We start from the raw sequence: 16,950 nt of genomic DNA, 5'->3' as shown, positions 1-16,950 counted from the left end.
GCCAATTTTTCGTGGAGGCTCTTGGAAAATGTTTTACATTTAATGAACAATTCAGATTATTTATATGAGACTCATAATAGGCCCCACAACAAATGTGTGCACTTTCGCTCTGTGTAGCATTACTGGAATTATAAATACCCAACCTTCGAATTCACACCAATTGGGTTTCTGTTCAACCCTCGAAAGCCGAAAAACGAAGAATTTCAAAGCCCAATCACCATCCGTAATGGCACCACCACCATTCTTCCACGGCGGCTCGCCACCGCCACCACAACCGTCGTCAAACCCCGGCCAATACATCCAACAGTTCCTCAGCAACCTCCTCTCCCAGCGCGGCCCATCCTCCCTCCCCTACTCCGAAGACTCCAAGTGGCTGATCCGCCAGCACCTCGTGACCCTGACCGAGTCCTACCCCAGTCTCGCCCCCAAAACCGCGCTCTACACCCACGCCGACGGCCGCTCCTCAACCCTCCTCCAGGCCGACGGCACCGTCCCGATCCTATTCCACTCCGCCACCTACAACATCCCCGTCGTGATCTGGCTCCTCGAGCCCTACCCCCGCCGCGCCCCCCTCGTCTACGTCAACCCCACGCGCGACATGGTCATCAAGCGCCCCCACTCCTTCGTCGACCCCTCCGGCCTCGTGTCGGTACCGTACTTGTCGAATTGGGTCTACCCGAGCTCCAATCTGATCGACCTGGCCCGGGACTTGGCCCGGCACTTTGCCCGCGACCCGCCCCTCTACTCCCGCCGTCCCCCCGCTCCGAACCCTAATCCTAGTTTCGCCTCGTTGAATGATTCCGTGTCGGTACGCCCCAATCAGAACCCTAACCCTAGTTTTGCCTCGTCGAATAGTTTCGTTCCGGGGCGCCCCAACCCAAACCCTAACCCTAGTTTCTCCGCATTGAATAATTCCCCATCGGGATGGCCCGATCCAAACCCTAACCCTAGTTTTGCCTCATCGGGTAATTCAGTCTCGCTTCGTCCGGCGATCCCTCCGAGATCATATCCGCAATCCCCGTATGGGAGCGGTGGTCGGCAGGTTGGGACTGAGGATCCGGCCGAGGTATTTAAGAGGAATGCTGTAAATAAGCTTGTGGAGAGCTTGAGTAGTGATATCGGGGTTTTGAGGAAGACGAGGGAAGGGGAAATGGAGGGGGTGGTCAGTGTTCAGGCGGCGTTGAGGGAGAGAGAGGAACGGATTGGGAGAGGGGTGAGAGAGATGCAGGGGGAGAAGGAGGCGCTGGAGCAGCAGTTACAGATGGTTTCGATGAATACGGATGTGTTGGAGGGTTGGTTGAGGGAGAATGGGGGAAAGGTGAAGAATGTAGATGTTGATGATGCATTTGAGTGTTGTGATGTTCTTTCTAAACAGATGATTGAGTGTGCAGCAGCGGATTTGGCTATTGAGGATGTGGTGTATGCTTTGGATAAGGCGGTACAAGAAGGGTCGATAGCTTTTGGTCAGTACTTGAGGAATGTGAGGTTGTTGTCACGGGAGCAGTTTTTCCATAGGGCTACGAATTCTAAAGTTAGGGCTGCTCAGATGGGGGCTCAGATTAGTAGTATGGCTGCTAGGGCATCTCAACTAGCTGTGTGAAAAATGAAAATTCATGTCCTTGTGTATCACACAGGCTTCATTTGCCCCTATTTTTGGTGGTATATCTCTAATATCCGTGGATGATATTTGAGTACTCATGTGGTTTCATGCAGGCATGCAAAAATCTGCTGGTCTTTGAAAGTTTTTGTGGGTCCTCAATTCCGTATTTCTGATAATGTGAGAACAATCTTTATTAGTTTGTATTGATATAAATGATAAAGAAGCTTGGAGCTTATGTTTTTGCCGCAATAAGTATGCGCTCCTTTTATATACAGTAATCAGCTCATTTCTCTGTTTTTTATTTTCCATTGGGAGAATTTGCAGCATCCGTGACTGAATTCTAATTCCAGGATGAAGTCCAGCATGTTATATCTGCGTCTTTGAGAGTTTTTAGGTCCTCAATTCCCTATTTCTTTAAACATGAGAACATTCTTATTTAGTTTGTATTGATATAAAAGAAGCTTATGTTACACCGCAATAGTTACGTGCTTCTCTTATATGTAGTTTATCAGCTCATTTCTCTGTTTCTTATCTTTTGGGCATGATTTGCAGCATTTGTAATTGTACCTGATTTCCTAATTCCAGGTTAAAGTCTTATACCTTCAGTATTATCTAAGCTGAAGCTGTTTTTTATCATAACTGTTCCGGTTACTGATATTTCTTTACATTCAGCTATTAATATTTATCACAGTTCCTGTTTTATTTTATCTTCTACTTTCGTCCTGAAACAGATTGCAACAACCATGACTTGTCCCAAAATTGAGATTTGTTTTGTTGCTTTTGACCATTTAATACAATTGAGTGGGCAGTAGTGCTTGTTTACATCTGAGATGTCAATGCGTTTTATGGTCAGGTGACTTTTTCTGTTTTATAAATACATGTTACGGTTGTGGTTATGCACATAAGTGTATTGCATTCACGTATTCGTCTTTGGTGAGCACCGGCAACTATGTTATCTGATGTATATTGCTTGTGTAATGTATGGCCATAGAACAATCTCTAGATTCAGTGGACAATTGTATTTTCATTCTTATCAAAAGGATATTTCCCCCCCTGCCTTGGAGTTATTTAAGATAGTGGAGAGAGGTAAAAAGCTTACAGGCAGGTTTCCCAGTAACGGAAAGGTTATGCAACATTGTTTGATGTAATGATGTATGCTCTGATTGCTGTTATAAATGCGGCATCACTATTTTTCTTGTTAGTCAGTTAGTTGCTACTAATTTTTGGGTTCAGAGTCTTTGACTCTTCGGGTTAAGTGGGGGAGTCAAGCATTGGTTGAATCCTTGCAGAGTTACTTCAGAAAAGGAAAGAACAGTATGGTAAGTTATCCCGGGAGAGCTCGTTCTATCTTTCCATCCGGTTAGGGTATGAAACCATGGCATTTAGTGGGTGTTGTACTTCTCTTATGCTTACATAAGTAGGTAATTGTGAATGAATGAAATATTGACCTTGGCGAGTGTTGTAAGAGTCATATCCATTTTGTTTGTGAAACTTCTAGTGTCACTATTCTGGCTTGGTATTCAGTAGAGGCGGACAATAAGTTGGTTGCATCCCCTATCAAGTTCGGAGCTCGGTCGGTCAGATTGGATAGCTTCTTTCGTGGGGTCTCTTGATTTTGAAAGCTGAGCATGATACGATATTACATAGTGGATTGCCAAAATATGATACAAAGTTGATGGTTTCGACAATGCTTATAATTAGTGATCTTAGGACATCCACAGTGGTATAATCAAAAGCAAATTGTTTTTAAAGTTAACAATGTTGGTGCAAAAAATGACTCACAATAGTATAATCAAACTTAGCAACATCTTTAAAAATAATCAAATTTTGGATTTTGGATAAACAAAACTAGCAACCTTTTTCAATAATCAAAATTTGCGGACCCCCAACAACATAAGTTAATAAGTTTCAAAATTTGTATGCGCGTGTTTCAATTGGTATTTTTTTCTTCTCTTCTCTTTTTCGCCTACTCTATATCTTCTTTACTGCACCCACAAACTATTTATCTTTTTTCCCCTCTAAAAGTGAAGCTCATATCTCTCGATCTTCTACAATTTAACTCATCGTCGCTGGATTAAGATATTTCACTATTTTTTCCCGTTTCTATTCCCTCCCCCCCCCCCCCCCCCCAAAAAAAAAAAAATTAAAAAATAAATAATAATAATAATAATAATAAATAAATCATAACAGAAAGGGAAGAAATTCACCAATTTTTCCCCAAAATTTAAAGAAAGAATCGATATATTTTTGCCCAAAAAAAACATAAATAGAGGGAAGTGAATGACAAGAAACAGAGAGAGAGAGAAAGAGAGAGGGGAAAATTATAGTTGACCCTTTATTTTGGTTATAAACTAGAAGTGACCATTGTAAAGCTCAAAATTGTTAAGCTTAGCAACTTTTTAAGTGAATAATCAAAAGCTGATGTGTCAACTTTTGATTATTCTTTTTTGATTATACCATTATGAATGGCCTCAGTTGTTTCTCACATGTGGATCCTTACATAACCGCAACCTGCTTGTTGAGTTCTGTGTAAGTGCAGTCTCTTTTTTGTTTTATTGCAATATGCTCTCAGCTCACTTGGTATGTCTGTCTTGTTATCGAGTTCTCTTTACGCTTGGAGAGGTCTTTGAACACGACGCAACATGAGAACCAGTCAACTAGGCATCGGCAGCCTGTAAATGATCAATCAATCCGAGTTTCATAGGACTATATTCGAAAAACTTTTTTTTCCCCCTATTCGGTTATAGTCGATTCCAATTCAGAACTTCTGGTTTATGGTTACTAGCATAAAGCCCTTGCTAGTCTTGATATATAGCAACAATATTGAATCAAATCCTTTATGACCGCGGTATCACAGTTAAACTTGATGGATGACCGCGGTATCACAGTTGAACTTGATAGAACCTGACAATGAGGAATCTATGAAGCAAAGAAACTTGATAGCACCTGACAATGGAGGAATCCATCTATGAAGCAAAGAATTATGGACAACACCCTCCTGGTACTTGAAAGTGTAGGGGAATCTACACGTCTTATTCTCTTCCCATACTGACAGGAAAAATTATTGGGACGCATATGTAGTGTCAGAGCCCTCGGATATTTGTATGTTCCACATGCGTCTTGTGGGATTTATCGAACTATTCCGGACATATATCTGTGCAACAAAAGGAAAATATACTCACGTTAAAAAAAAAACTGCCAATTCTATTAACACAACTTCTATTCTGTATTCCTTTCGAATTATTCTGAACAATTAAGAGCAAATATGGCTTGGCATCTGCATTGACACTATATGATTAGTTATTGAAGATGTAACTACTTTAACATCGGCAACCATGTAGTACCACATCCGCGTATTTTTCAAAGGAATATTCTAAAACCAATCCATCGGGCTCTTGTTAAGGTAAAAAAAATGTATTGAAATATGTGAAAAGTGTATTAAAGAGTGTGAAAGTGTACTGAAAAATGTAAAAATTATTGTACAAGCTATTGTGTTTATAGACTTGCTCTAACAAAGAATAATTTGTAGCAGAAAAAATGCTAGGGATATAAATGGATATGTATAGTTCCAAATACATCGTCTAATTTGTATAGGCTTCACATTTACCGTATGAAATCTATATGGATATGATTTTAAATATATTTGTGTATATATATCAGGGTCGAATGTGTATATGTGACTATATGTATAATGGATGGAAGGTGCTGTCAAGCATCTCCCAGTAAGAGCAGTGCAGTAACGGCCGCTTATCTCAGCAATCGACAATTCGGATCTTAATCGAGCAATGAACGATTCGAATTTGTATGCGTTTAGATTTTATCTAAGCCGTCTTGTGTGCGTCCAGATTTTATCTAAGCTGTCCATACCAAAATGAACGGTCAATTTGACCGCTCTGCACTCACTCCGTAGCAGGCCGTGTATAATATTTGTATGCGTACACTTGTGCTGGTGTCATTGATTAATTTCTCGATAATATTCACCCTCTCAAAGCCGAAGCAGCGGGTGAACAAAACTCAACTCTACCCGGAAGCAACAACGAATCGTACGAATCGTTGTTGGAGACGTTTGCTTTTCCTTCCGCTTGAACCGTGAAAACAGTCCTGTAGGAGTAATTCCCACACAGAATTTGCGAGGGAATCAAAGATGGAGAGCAAAGGTCACCACGATCACCCTAGAAGAAGAAGAAGATCAGGGATGACAAATACAACCCATTCCTCTTCTTCTTCTTCCAGAGAACCATCGTCGTCCTCATCCTCTTCCCTGCCGAATGGTAAATCCCAATCCAATCCCACCACAAGAGCGAGACCTTCAAACCCTAACCTCAGTAACAATATCAACATCGGTCATCAGGATAATTCTACTGTTCCACACCCGGAAAACATAAATACCCAACAACAAGAAGAACAATATGGGGAGGAGGATATGAGCAGATCCTCATCCTTAGTTGGAACTTGCCCTTTTATGTGCCCCGGTTGGTACCTTCTACTACCCTTCTTTTTCAGCATAATTTGTAGATTTAGTTTCTTTGTAGTATAAGAGCATCTCCAACCCGTACTCAAACTTATATTCAAAAAGCTTCATTTGGTATGAAACTTTCCAATGAGGAAACTCATATCTAAGCATTGTTGTAAACTCAAATATGAGCGCAAATTTGAGAAGTTTCATTAAATGGTGGTGTTGTAAATTTTGGAGGGGAGAAATAGCCTTGCAAAATTTGAGTAAAAATTGGAGTCTTCCTTGATTTGAGTAAAACTTGATTTCGGGTGGGATTCCCTAAAAAGCTTATCTATAGCTTAAGCACTTTATACATAGACAAGTTGTTTCCGCTAAATGGACTTTTAGTTGATGTATGTGAGGGAAATGACCTGTTTCGCAATTCGTGTTTTTGTGGGCTTTAGCCCTTTTAGTCTGATTAGACAGTTGGGGAAACTTAGCCTTGGTAATTGGTATAGGTCTGAGTAGAAGAGTGGAGTGATTTTTGCAGGGGTTTTACTCTAATTTTGAGTTTGAGTTAAAATAAAAAGGGTTAGGGTTGGAGATGCTCTAATAAATGGTGGGCTCGATTTGGGTCGCTAGGGTCTAGGGTATTACGATAATTGATGATGTAAACCCCTTATTATAAATACTTGCAGGCTTGCAGCATCCTATGTAACTTGTCCTCTCCTCATTATGCTAACATCGTGAATTGGTGTGAGCCATGGATGTACTCAATTACAAGTTAGGAACCACGTAAAAATTTATGTGTCTTGCATTTTTGTTTTTTGTTCTTGATTATTCTTTGCTTGTGTGTGTTTATTGGTTTGGCTGATTTCCCAACAATTACGTCGACATGTAGCATATGTTGATAATTTTTTCTTTGCTCTCTTTCTGTTCCATTGTTTGTATCTTCTTTGAATGACAGAGCTGGCAATTGGGAATGACAATTTGAGCAACTGATTAGTCGCTTCCTGATGTCAGTTTATTTGTTTAACTCCCAATGTGTGTAAGAACTGCAAATTCAGTTGGTTTCATTATCTAAGTATTAGAATAACTTAACATAGCTGCCTTTTTATTCGTTTTACTTCTTTGCAACCCTTGACATGCACAGTTAGAATTTTATGGGCTGTTGGAGAGGTAATCGGTTGCGACGTCAGCCTATGAGGATTGAGGATGGTGGCAGTGAGTAAGTGACAGACGCATGATTTGTGCCTAGCACGGCCCGAATAATCTGTATTCCTTATTGATAACAAATAATATATGATAAGTATATCGTTTTTTTGATAGGCATGATAAGTATATCTTGCTACTTGGGAGGTCCGAGGAAGAGATGAAATTGTGTATATGGGCGTAGCCACCATTTAATTCCATACTTGTGATCAAAAAATGATTGATAACTTGAATTTTAGGGGTTTATTCCATTTAATGATGCTGTTTATCGTAGGGAATCTCGTCTTGCAAACTTGAACTACGTAGAAAACTAGGAGCTTTCTTTTCAATTGCAATTCATAACAGAGATAGAAGTTGTTTACTTGCCTACAAAAGTACAAATGCAGCACCTGTTTTGTCTATATCTTACCTACCATTTTTTTTTGGGCACAGTTGAGGAAAGGTTGCAACGTGAGCGGGTACGGGATTTATCTGTCTTTGAGAGGTTAAATGGAAGTTACGGGAAAACATCTTCTAGTCTAGCTGTCAAAAAGGTGATCTCTACTAGTTTCCTTTTCATCTTTTTGGTTTGTATTCTGTCAAGGTTTGCTTGTTCTTTCTTTTTACATTTGTTTCTTTCAGAACTTCAGTTGTGGTTTTTTCATCATTCATCCTTTCATGCCAAATGACAACCCTTCAGTGTCTTTTTTGCTTTTTGTCCGTTTGTTTTAAACTTTGTTATATTTATAATGTCAGAAATATTTCCATTCATGCAGAATGCGGTTCACCCACCATATCTCTCACTAGTTTTGCAGAACCATATCCACAAGAACCATTCAAGCTTCGGATGTGCGGCCTCTCCCAGTTCTCGAAGAAACTTTGAGCTACCTCTTAAACTTGTTGGATTCTGATGAACATCCTTTTGAAGTGGTTCATGACTTCATCTTTGATAGGACAAGGTCCATAAGGCAAGATCTCAGTATGCAAAATATTATCAACACGCGTGTAATCCAGATGTTTGAGAAAATGGTATGATGGGTATTATTGTTGTTTCTTTGCTATTATCTTTCTTGTTCCTCCAGACAATTATTACTCTATTGCCAAATTCTAGTCATCCAGGTTATTAGTCTCCATGCATCACTCCCCTCCTGCCTATCATTATCTGTAGGCATGATAATATGGTTGTTATTTTTATTATTTTTCTTTGTTAGTGCTGTAAACTATTATGAGATTTCAGACGTTACTAATTTACTAGCATAGTCTAGCTATTTGCAAGGGGGCTACTTGATCTGTGTTTATATAATGAAGAGGTTGATTACTCTTTAAACACCCCATCAGGTGTCAGTCAACTGGAAACTTTCCCGTGGCCTTTCTTAAACCATGATTTTTGCTCTCCACAGCAAGATCCTGAATGCTTTATCCCTTAACCCATCTTTCTGTATCTTTGAAGCAACAGTACCTCCAACTCATAGCTGGATAAGTTATTATGGTCAAAATGGGGCTCTTTTTACTTTTACAGTGAGTGAAGGGGGAACGGAAGATCAAGGGAACCAAACTCATATTCAACACCAAGACCTTCCTACTGACCCTATTCGGATCTCCCCTTAAATTAAAAAATATTAGCAGGTCCCTGGGTATATAGCTTTCTGTCAAGTTCCCCAGAGGAATCTTATGAGCTCCTGTATTTGGATAGACCAGAAGGTATATAATGGTCATATGGCCTGACTCGGTTCTCCACTTGCATGGAAACAAGCATTTAATAGGCCCCCCTAAGTCACCTATGTGGTCTCATAGGGGCCACGATGTTCTTCAACTCGCAGATTAGCTAATTTTGGATCTAATTCTATTTGCGGATAACATTATTTTAGTCTGCAAATTTTAAATGGATCCATTTGAAACCTTTGATATGTGATGGAATGTTCTAGTCTGATTTGTTAACTGTTTGTGTTTCCTTGTAAATTTCGATTAACCCCTTTTAGCATTCTCTTGCTTTAGAATTGTGCAAATTGTTGTCAGGTCAACCTGTACATTTTTTTTTTTTTTGAACGGCTCAACCTGTATATGTTACTGACACACCATTGCCAAAAATCATGCCATGCTTGAATCTTCAAGCCATAAAAGGGCATGATTGTAGTTTATTTGTTTGTTCAGCTATGCACTTTTAAGATTATAGATTTACCACTTGCTACATCATGCAGGTTAAATTTCATGTTATTTCCCACCACAAACTTCGAAGATGTAGTGGCAGTCTAAATATTTCTTCAATGCATCACCTCAATATGGAGCAGCTGATGAAGGTTTTGACTTCTCTATTTCATCTCTATGAAGCAAATCGGAAGTCCCAGTCCATCTATGAGAACGAAGCTGAATTCCGTTCACTTTACGTGCTACTTCATCTTAGTTCTGACAGCAAGCCAGCGGTTCATCTCTTTATTCGTTTATTTTGTAACTCTGCTAATTCAAGCTCATTTGCAGTCTTGTCTAGATCCTGACTTGCTCCTTATTGGCAGGGGGAGCCACTGTCATTATGGTTTCGTCATCTGTCTCCCATTCTAAAATCAAAGGAAATGTGTTTCGCCCGAAGAGTGTTAAGGTAACGTTGCAAATGACACAAAGCTACAATGGATACTTCGCTTGTTTGAATGCACTGAAGTAAAGACTTAAGGGGTGGTTTTGTTTTCAATACTTAGCAGCCTTAAGTTTAGGTTTTCTTTGAAGTATGTAAGTTGTTTTTGCACTTATATGCAATTGTTTATAACTGAAGCAGGTACTATCGTTTTGGCAATTACAAGCGCTTCATCCATATTATAGCAACTGAGGCATCCTATCTTCAGTATTGCATGGTTGAACCTTACATAAATGAGGTTGCTCTCTCTCTCTCTCTCTCTCTCTCTCTCTCTCTCTCTCTCCATTCTTGTGTTTGTTCCATTTATTTTGGAGCTATTCAGAACACCAAGACCTAGGGCTTGGTCTCTGTTCTAGTGGAGAAGCATGTGCCGGATTCGCTCTCACCGAATTGAACCTTATATACTATTCTGTCACAGCTTCTCATTTTTTTCTCTGTTTCTCTTTTTGTGGGCTATCTTGTTCTTCATTAACTAGTGAGAACCGTGCGTGCATGTATTGGTTGAGATGCGTTCTTCATGACTCAGATCCTCCTGACTACATACCAACCAGCAATGCAGAATTATGCTTTAAAGTGAAAAGTGAAATAGTGGAAAGATAGGCATAAGGGAATCATTCCCCCAGAAAATGACACTAAACTCGAATTTAAGTGAGAGAAATTGAAACCCACCAAAACTCCTCAGCTGCCCCAATTACATTATTTGGCATGGTAGGGATGTAATATCTGTTCGAGTACTTGATTTCTTTCAAGATAGATCTTGTCCAGATAATTCCATTGGTTCTGTAAGAGGCAAATGCTTTGATGGGCTCACCATCTTCTTGTGTTTTATCCGTGCCAGTTTTCATTTCTTTTTTCCCTTTTTCTTCTTTTGTTTGCTGGGTGTATGTCTCTCTGTTGTTTTTGAGTGCTTATGCATACAGGCGTTTTCAATTGCCTACATAGATTTAGGCTCAAGCATTGGCAATTGCATAGACTCATAGTGCTACTTGTATGGTTATTTTAGACGGAATGTTTGATGGTCATAGTGCTTTGCTCAATTCTTTTTGCCACAAACACTATATCTGATTCAGCATTTGTTTTCTTGCTTTCTTCTTTGTCAACTATGTATAAGGTTCGAGCATTGGCAGTGTCATGCATTAATTATGGAGGTTACAAGCTTTATCCATACCCATTGGAAGACCTATCAAAACTCTTGATGATGAAGGTAAAGTTTTTTTCACTGGCATTGGTTCCTTCATGTTTTGTAGAGATCTCAACATTAATGTTTGGTCATCAAACATGTGTGATCGACTGTGTGTTCTTTAGGAATCAGATATGGATTCCTTCTGCCGTGATTGTGGTCTTGAGACGTCCACAGATGAAGTAGGGAAGAACTTCTTACCTACCAAGCAAACAAGTTTTTCCCGTCCAAAGGGAGGCGTTAACTACTGCCTAGTCGGTTCAGAATTTGTTTAAGGTCAGTGTTAAACAGTCTTCCAGTTTTCCTTTCCTCAATGTACACATGTCCTTCAAATAGGCAAACATGGGAAGCAATAAAAATTGATCTGTTGACCATGTTTTTGTAAATATACGTTTAGTTTTATTTGACAAGTGTGTCAATTTGTTCCTCCTTTTTGCACTTTTTTTAATAAACCATATTCTATGGTCATGCATTCTCACTATTGGAAATGCCATTGTAAACCTTCCCGAAGGACAAGTGACGCATAGGTTGTACCATTGACCCTGTTTTCTTTAGACATTTTACTACTTTTCTACTTCCCAAAATTCGTACCAAAGGGAAAGAACAGTAACTGAATGTACATTTGACCAGCATGTCTTAAGATGCCATTCCCCTGGCTATGCCTATTGTTAAGACGTGAGTTGTCAATCGACTCTGTGTGCCTTTGCTGAGGACGAATAATAATTGAAAACCCTGTTCTATTGACCATTTTTGTTTTGTCAGTTCATCCAACTGCGATTCACACAAGAACACCATACGATATTTACAGACATTACAGCTGGCGTCTGATTACCAAAACTCTCCCCATTTGGTGTTGAGAAAGTTATGATCTGTACATTCAGCAGGTGATCGTGGTCTCTTTTTACTTAGAAACTACCGCAGAGCATTTCTTAGCTGTCAAAAAAGGTTCACAAATGGCTTGTGTGTAGTTACTTTTGTGGCAGTTAAATTTCTCACTTTGGCTTCTAACTAGGCAGTTAGTTATCAGCTAATAATATTTTGTGTACCATGCGTGCCGAATGTATGTGCTTTATGGCTGGTGTGCAGCTAAAATATGATCACCGCCTGTTTCAGTGTATACGCTGTCGGCTCCAAGCTCCCATTTTTGACTATGATGATGATGATGCTGTATGTTTGTCTTTTGAAATAGTTAAAATCAGTCTGGCCCTGGGCTGCCATTGTTTGTACTGCATTTGAAAGGGTGCTGGTAGGTGCTCCTTCCACACTCCTCCCCTCGGAATGGTGAAGTCATCTGCTGTTCTCACATGTTTTCAAAAAGAGTAAAAGGTGCATGCGTCAAAGATTGCTCTAGTTCAAGGAGGAGGAGCTGCGTCCCAGTGAGGGTGTTGGTAGCGACTGAATATCTTGTGGCATCAACCAAATCTCAGAAGCCAGATTTGGAATCCTCCGGTTGCTTCAATTCATTCTTAGCGATCCTCTGTATTATGATGTTAGTATTTTAATGTTCGTCATAAAATGATATTAGGAGGTTAGCGAACTCCTGTTGCTGTGGTACCATCCGAGATGTAAGACATTATCTAAACATCCTGAAAGGTAGCACCCGACGGTTTCTTGTTATGTGGCTTTTATGGATCTACGACCATATTAGACTATTAGTGACGGATTGTTGTGACATATTACAATAGTGGGCATGTTCAATTTGATCGCATCTTTAAAATCCAGGCATGTGTCGGAGACTTGTTGGGAAACTTATTATGAAAACCGTCACACCCCTTCCTGCATATCCATACAAGACCCGAGTAGGCTATGCAGACCCGAGTAGGCAGGTCCCTTTCTGCATATCCATACAAGACCCGAGTAGGCTATGCAGACCCGAGTAAGCAGGTCGATCGAGGTCCTACGAGGTACCCACTACTCAGAGTACCCTCCCAAAAAGAAAAAAAGATGTGTCTGTCAGGTTCAGCAATCCCTCCCTCTGGCTAATATTTTCGGTTAGTGCCCTCAGTACAAGACAAGAGGAGCACGGGAAAGGATATTCAATCATAACTGGGCTACGTAAGCATCACCATATTAGTTTAATGCATCCCACATTTTAAAATGTCACCATGCACTGATGCTGTAATAAGGATGGCAGCAAACCGTGATAAAAATGTATTCACTTAAGCATTAATGGCACGAAGAACCAACTTCGATATGTTTTTTTTGTTTTGATAATCGGATGTCCAGGCCAGGTTGCGCATACTTCGACTAATTCTGGGGCCATGAAGTTAACGACCGGACAAAACCTTCCAGAGGCCTCAAAATTTGAAATGTTGTCCTCCGTGAGAATCAAATATGCGATCTCATGAAGGACAAACACTTATTGTTCTCTTTTGCCCACTTGAACTACGTACAACTAAAAACTAGACATTCATCACCATGACTTGGATGTTGAATGCAGATCATGAATCTGCATCGGACAGCATTGAAAAAGCATTAGTGGGATCTGCATAGGACTTGTGGGAATCATAAATGCTAATCTGCATAGGACTTGTGGAATTTTTGTTGCCAAGTACAAAATTTTAAAAAATTCCAAAATGATTGCAAAGTGGAGCTAGCACTGAACCCATGCAAATCAGAAAAAGAGAGAGGACATACTGAGATTCTCTCGTTCCATTAAAATTAGGACCAACTCCTTGCTTGCTTAATCACAATAAAACTCCTTAACTTAAAAAGACAAAAAAAAAGTGGAAAAAGAAAAGGTTACAAAAAGACAAAAGTAACCCAATACTATTAATTAAAGTAATTTCTCCCAATGGGTTTAGGGCTGCTCTTGGTTAGGTTTGGTGGGGGTAGTGTCAGCTGAGATGGGTAAGGTGATTGCAATGGAAGGAAGCTTGTCAGCTTCTTTGCCAGCTTCAATGGTCTTGAGGGCAAATGCGTCATTTAGTTGAGCATCCTTGATCATCATGGTTTGGGGTATTTCAGTGGCTTTCTCCTCTTTCCTTGACTTCTCTTCTCTGTATTTTCCCCACAGGACCGAGTAAAGCCCTGCTATTATCAACACTGACCCAACCACCCTGCATGCATCCAACCCCACCCCCAAAAAAGGTGGATTTTTATCAGTTACTTACTACTGTGTAGGAATATCAACAAACTAAGGAAATGCATTTACAAAACTGAATTTTCAACAGAGGAAATGATCATATATGTGCGTACCCTCCGAGGAAAATCTTTTCAGCAAGGATAAAAGAACCCATGATGGCTACAATGATCATCATCAAAGGGCTAAAAGCTGTTGCAAACACTGGCCCTTTTGTCTTCATCACCAGGCCTTGCACGTAGTACGATATGCTTGATGTCACAATCCCCTGTATATAGGTCATGAATCATTCAGCATGCATGAACACAAACAAGTAGAGAGAGAGAGAGAGAGAGAGAGAGAGAAACGTACGGCATAGGCGGCAGCGAGGAGGTTCATGTCCCAGCCGATGGACCAGACGGAGGTTTTGTGTTCCATCACCAATGTCACCGCGATTGCTTGTAAGGTCCCCATGAAGCACACCCACGTCGTCAGTGTCAGTTGATGCTTCTCGTAATGCTTCAACGCCGCCTTCTGTTGTATTCATCGATGACATACACACAGTTACTATTAAGAAAACATCATCATCGGATTTAACTTCCTCTCCAAAATCTTAAAAACGTCTCTGTCGCATCATTTTAATGGCATATTTTCTTCTCTCATTATGAATGGTTACCTGTAGTATGAACAAGGAAGCCCATGCGAAGGTGGCAATGATGAGGAAAATAGAGCCCTTGAACCAGTCCTTGTCAGTAGTCCCGGTGGTGTCGGTCACGTAGGATTTACGAGGGTGGACATGCTTAGACCACACCATCTCCACCACCGGGCCTTTGTACAACGTCATCAGCATGGCCCCACCCACTGTCACTATCGTCCCCACTATCTTCACTTGGTATATCACCTTCTTCAAGTCAATCTTCTCCATCCTACATATATTTATAATCGTTTTCAACCAAATTATAATGATACGCCACCCGAGACCCAGAACACAAAGAATACAATAAATCGACGAGTATATGCAAGGACCAAAGGAATCGATCATACGATCATTATTGTATGACAATATTGATTGTGAAATTAAGGATATTGTATAATTGTGCTTACCGAAATATAACCGCCATGATAAATGTCATTGCGGAGAGCATGTTGCTCATTGCGCAGGAGAAAGTGGGCGAAGTGTACTTCAAACCCGCGTAGTAGAAGTTTTGATCGATCACTGGCCTATCAAACATGAATAACAAACCTTTTGTTTAAATTTATTCAGTGTGTGCATTAATATTGGCTTAATGAATATATAGCTAATTCATTCTCTAGTTACAAGGATTAGCATGAATTAAAGACCAACCCGAGAAGTCCCAGAATAAATATTTGCATGAAAATTGGAAACGTGATCTTTGGCCGTGCTTTCCTGAAAATGGAAAACGGAATTCATCAGAATCGATTGTGCGATAGAATTCCATTGGAACTGTACAGTTAAGCATATTTGGACGAGAACACAATGCAGAGATGGGGTGCTTGGGGAAAAAACGGAAGCGATTCTATCGAAAGGGAAAAGCGATGTATGTTTTGATTTCAAAAGTTTCACACCTCTCCAAGAAGATAGCAAAGGGGGCGATGACAGCAGTGGCGAAAGCATGGCGATAAACAACGAGCACGTAGTGGCTCATTCCTCGGTTAAGCGAAACCTTGGTGATAATGTTCATGCCAGCGTATCCAAACTGCAAGGATATCATCGCGAAATAGGGTTTGCAGTTGTTCAAGAAGGTGTTGCAGCTCCTCTGCTGCTGCATTTTCTCAGAGAGAATCATGGTGAAAAACTTCAATGGAAAGGAGTTGAAGATTTTTGGGGGGGAGGTTAGAGAGGAAGCAAATTAAACTTTGATGCTTGTGCTTTGCCTAAGAGGAAGATGCAAAGCTAGCCCATATTTATAGCAAAGTGAAAGGGAAGCACTCCCCATGTCATTGAGTGGTGTAATTATTCAGTGGTTTTTTTGGATGGCAGGCGGTTGTGGAGTTGTTTTAGGGTTTTTTTATTCTTTGACCAACGATTGGGTCTCGGGTAGCTGTAAAGATTAAGTAATTTTCATTTTCATTTGTCCTTGTCTTTTTAATCTTTTTAATTTTTTAATTATGAGATTAATATCCGAACAACTATATTCATCTGTGAGGCCCAATATGAAAATCCCACGAAAATGTTTTATAGATAATAATGTTAGGACACCACGTATCGGTACCCCAAGAGCACCAAATAATTTTCCATTGAGTGTAAGGCTATGAACTTTGTGGTTTGTTCAAATACACTGTGTAGCTAGAAATGGTACAGTGATCATATTTGGATAGCACATTTGGAGATCATTAGCGTGACGCTTAACACGTATCCGTCGCACTTCACTACATAATGCGATTGATCCACTAAATCACTGTTCAACAATCGAAAGAAAATTACTCTCTCTTTTTTTTGAACGGAAAAAAAAAAATTAGAATCTTGTGATGAACATGGGATTCAAATGTGATCACCTTTTTATTTTTATTTTAGAATCTTTTTTTGGACTTAAGCCCTCATGTGGAATCTGATGGAAAAAGTGAATACTACTAATTATCCATTCACATTAAAATATATATTATTTGGAATTGAGTGGGGATGACGAGAGAGAGAGAGAGAGAGAGAGAGAGAGAGAGAGAGAGCGTGGGGTACACGTGCATGGCACCATTGAATAAGTGGATCTGACTCACCAAACTCGCAAAGTTTAAGATCATACATGGATGCCATAAATATTACTCCATTGAACTTAAAAAGTATATAAATCATGATTAAGACACAACCCCCCAATTAGCTTAATTTGCTGTTCTTTCATGC

At 40.0% G+C, this 16,950-nt stretch overlaps 4 protein-coding genes across 12 annotated transcripts in view; 2 read left to right on the top strand and 2 right to left on the bottom strand.

The window, feature by feature from the left end:
• LOC131334815 (uncharacterized) overlaps window positions 1–16,950 on the bottom strand; it is a 55,046-nt gene that overhangs the window by 30,192 nt on the left and 7,904 nt on the right. The window lies entirely within an intron of this gene.
• LOC131334808 (protein ELC-like) lies at window positions 154–1,849 on the top strand. Its single transcript, XM_058370068.1, has one exon. The coding sequence runs from the start codon at window positions 227–229 to the stop codon at window positions 1,598–1,600; it is 1,374 nt and encodes a 457-aa protein (XP_058226051.1). The 5' UTR covers window positions 154–226; the 3' UTR covers window positions 1,601–1,849.
• Window positions 5,602–12,751, top strand: LOC131334809 (SAC3 family protein C). Of its 9 annotated transcripts, none has more exons than XR_009202288.1 (9): window positions 5,602–6,072; window positions 7,680–7,780; window positions 8,034–8,255; window positions 9,425–9,646; window positions 9,737–9,819; window positions 9,991–10,090; window positions 10,964–11,056; window positions 11,165–11,308; window positions 12,222–12,751. XR_009202288.1 is itself a non-coding variant. In XM_058370070.1 (9 exons), exons 1-8 carry the CDS (start codon window positions 5,745–5,747, stop codon window positions 11,305–11,307), a joined length of 1,299 nt encoding a protein of 432 aa, XP_058226053.1. In that variant the 5' UTR covers window positions 5,603–5,744; the 3' UTR covers window position 11,308; window positions 12,146–12,751. The 9 variants fall into 9 exon arrangements, 5 of the variants coding, with proteins under 5 accessions (XP_058226053.1, XP_058226054.1, XP_058226055.1 ...); XR_009202289.1 differs by having other exon boundaries at window positions 12,146–12,751; XR_009202290.1 differs by having other exon boundaries at window positions 12,119–12,751.
• On the bottom strand, window positions 13,647–16,015 carry LOC131334811 (WAT1-related protein At5g07050-like). The gene is made up of 7 exons (XM_058370074.1): window positions 15,681–16,015; window positions 15,439–15,501; window positions 15,198–15,314; window positions 14,770–15,019; window positions 14,466–14,627; window positions 14,231–14,382; window positions 13,647–14,091 (listed from the first exon to the last, which is right to left on the bottom strand). Exons 1-7 carry the CDS (start codon window positions 15,899–15,901, stop codon window positions 13,833–13,835), a joined length of 1,224 nt encoding a protein of 407 aa, XP_058226057.1. The 5' UTR covers window positions 15,902–16,015; the 3' UTR covers window positions 13,647–13,832.

This window comes from Rhododendron vialii, chromosome 7a (genome assembly GCF_030253575.1).
Source record: "Rhododendron vialii isolate Sample 1 chromosome 7a, ASM3025357v1".
NCBI lineage: Eukaryota > Viridiplantae > Streptophyta > Magnoliopsida > Ericales > Ericaceae > Rhododendron > Rhododendron vialii.
Note: the sequence above shows the minus strand (reverse complement) of the source record. Positions and strands in the feature narration are given on the sequence as shown.

Bases quoted from the DNA above. Each gene is read 5' to 3' on its own strand.
- LOC131334808 (XM_058370068.1), top strand. From the start codon at position 227: ATGGCACCACCACCATTCTTCCACGGCGGCTCGCCACCGCCACCACAA.
- LOC131334809 (XM_058370070.1), top strand. From the start codon at position 5,745: ATGGAGAGCAAAGGTCACCACGATCACCCTAGAAGAAGAAGAAGATCA. The intron at 6,073-7,679 runs GTTGGTACCTTC...TTTTGGGCACAG, and splicing joins TTGCCCTTTTATGTGCCCCG to TTGAGGAAAGGTTGCAACGT. The intron at 9,820-9,990 runs GTAACGTTGCAA...TTATAACTGAAG, and splicing joins TTCGCCCGAAGAGTGTTAAG to CAGGTACTATCGTTTTGGCA.
- LOC131334811 (XM_058370074.1), bottom strand. From the start codon at position 15,901: ATGATTCTCTCTGAGAAAATGCAGCAGCAGAGGAGCTGCAACACCTTC. The intron at 14,628-14,769 runs GTAACCATTCAT...TGAATACAACAG, and splicing joins CTTCCTTGTTCATACTACAG to AAGGCGGCGTTGAAGCATTA. The intron at 14,383-14,465 runs GTACGTTTCTCT...ACCTATATACAG, and splicing joins TCCTCGCTGCCGCCTATGCC to GGGATTGTGACATCAAGCAT.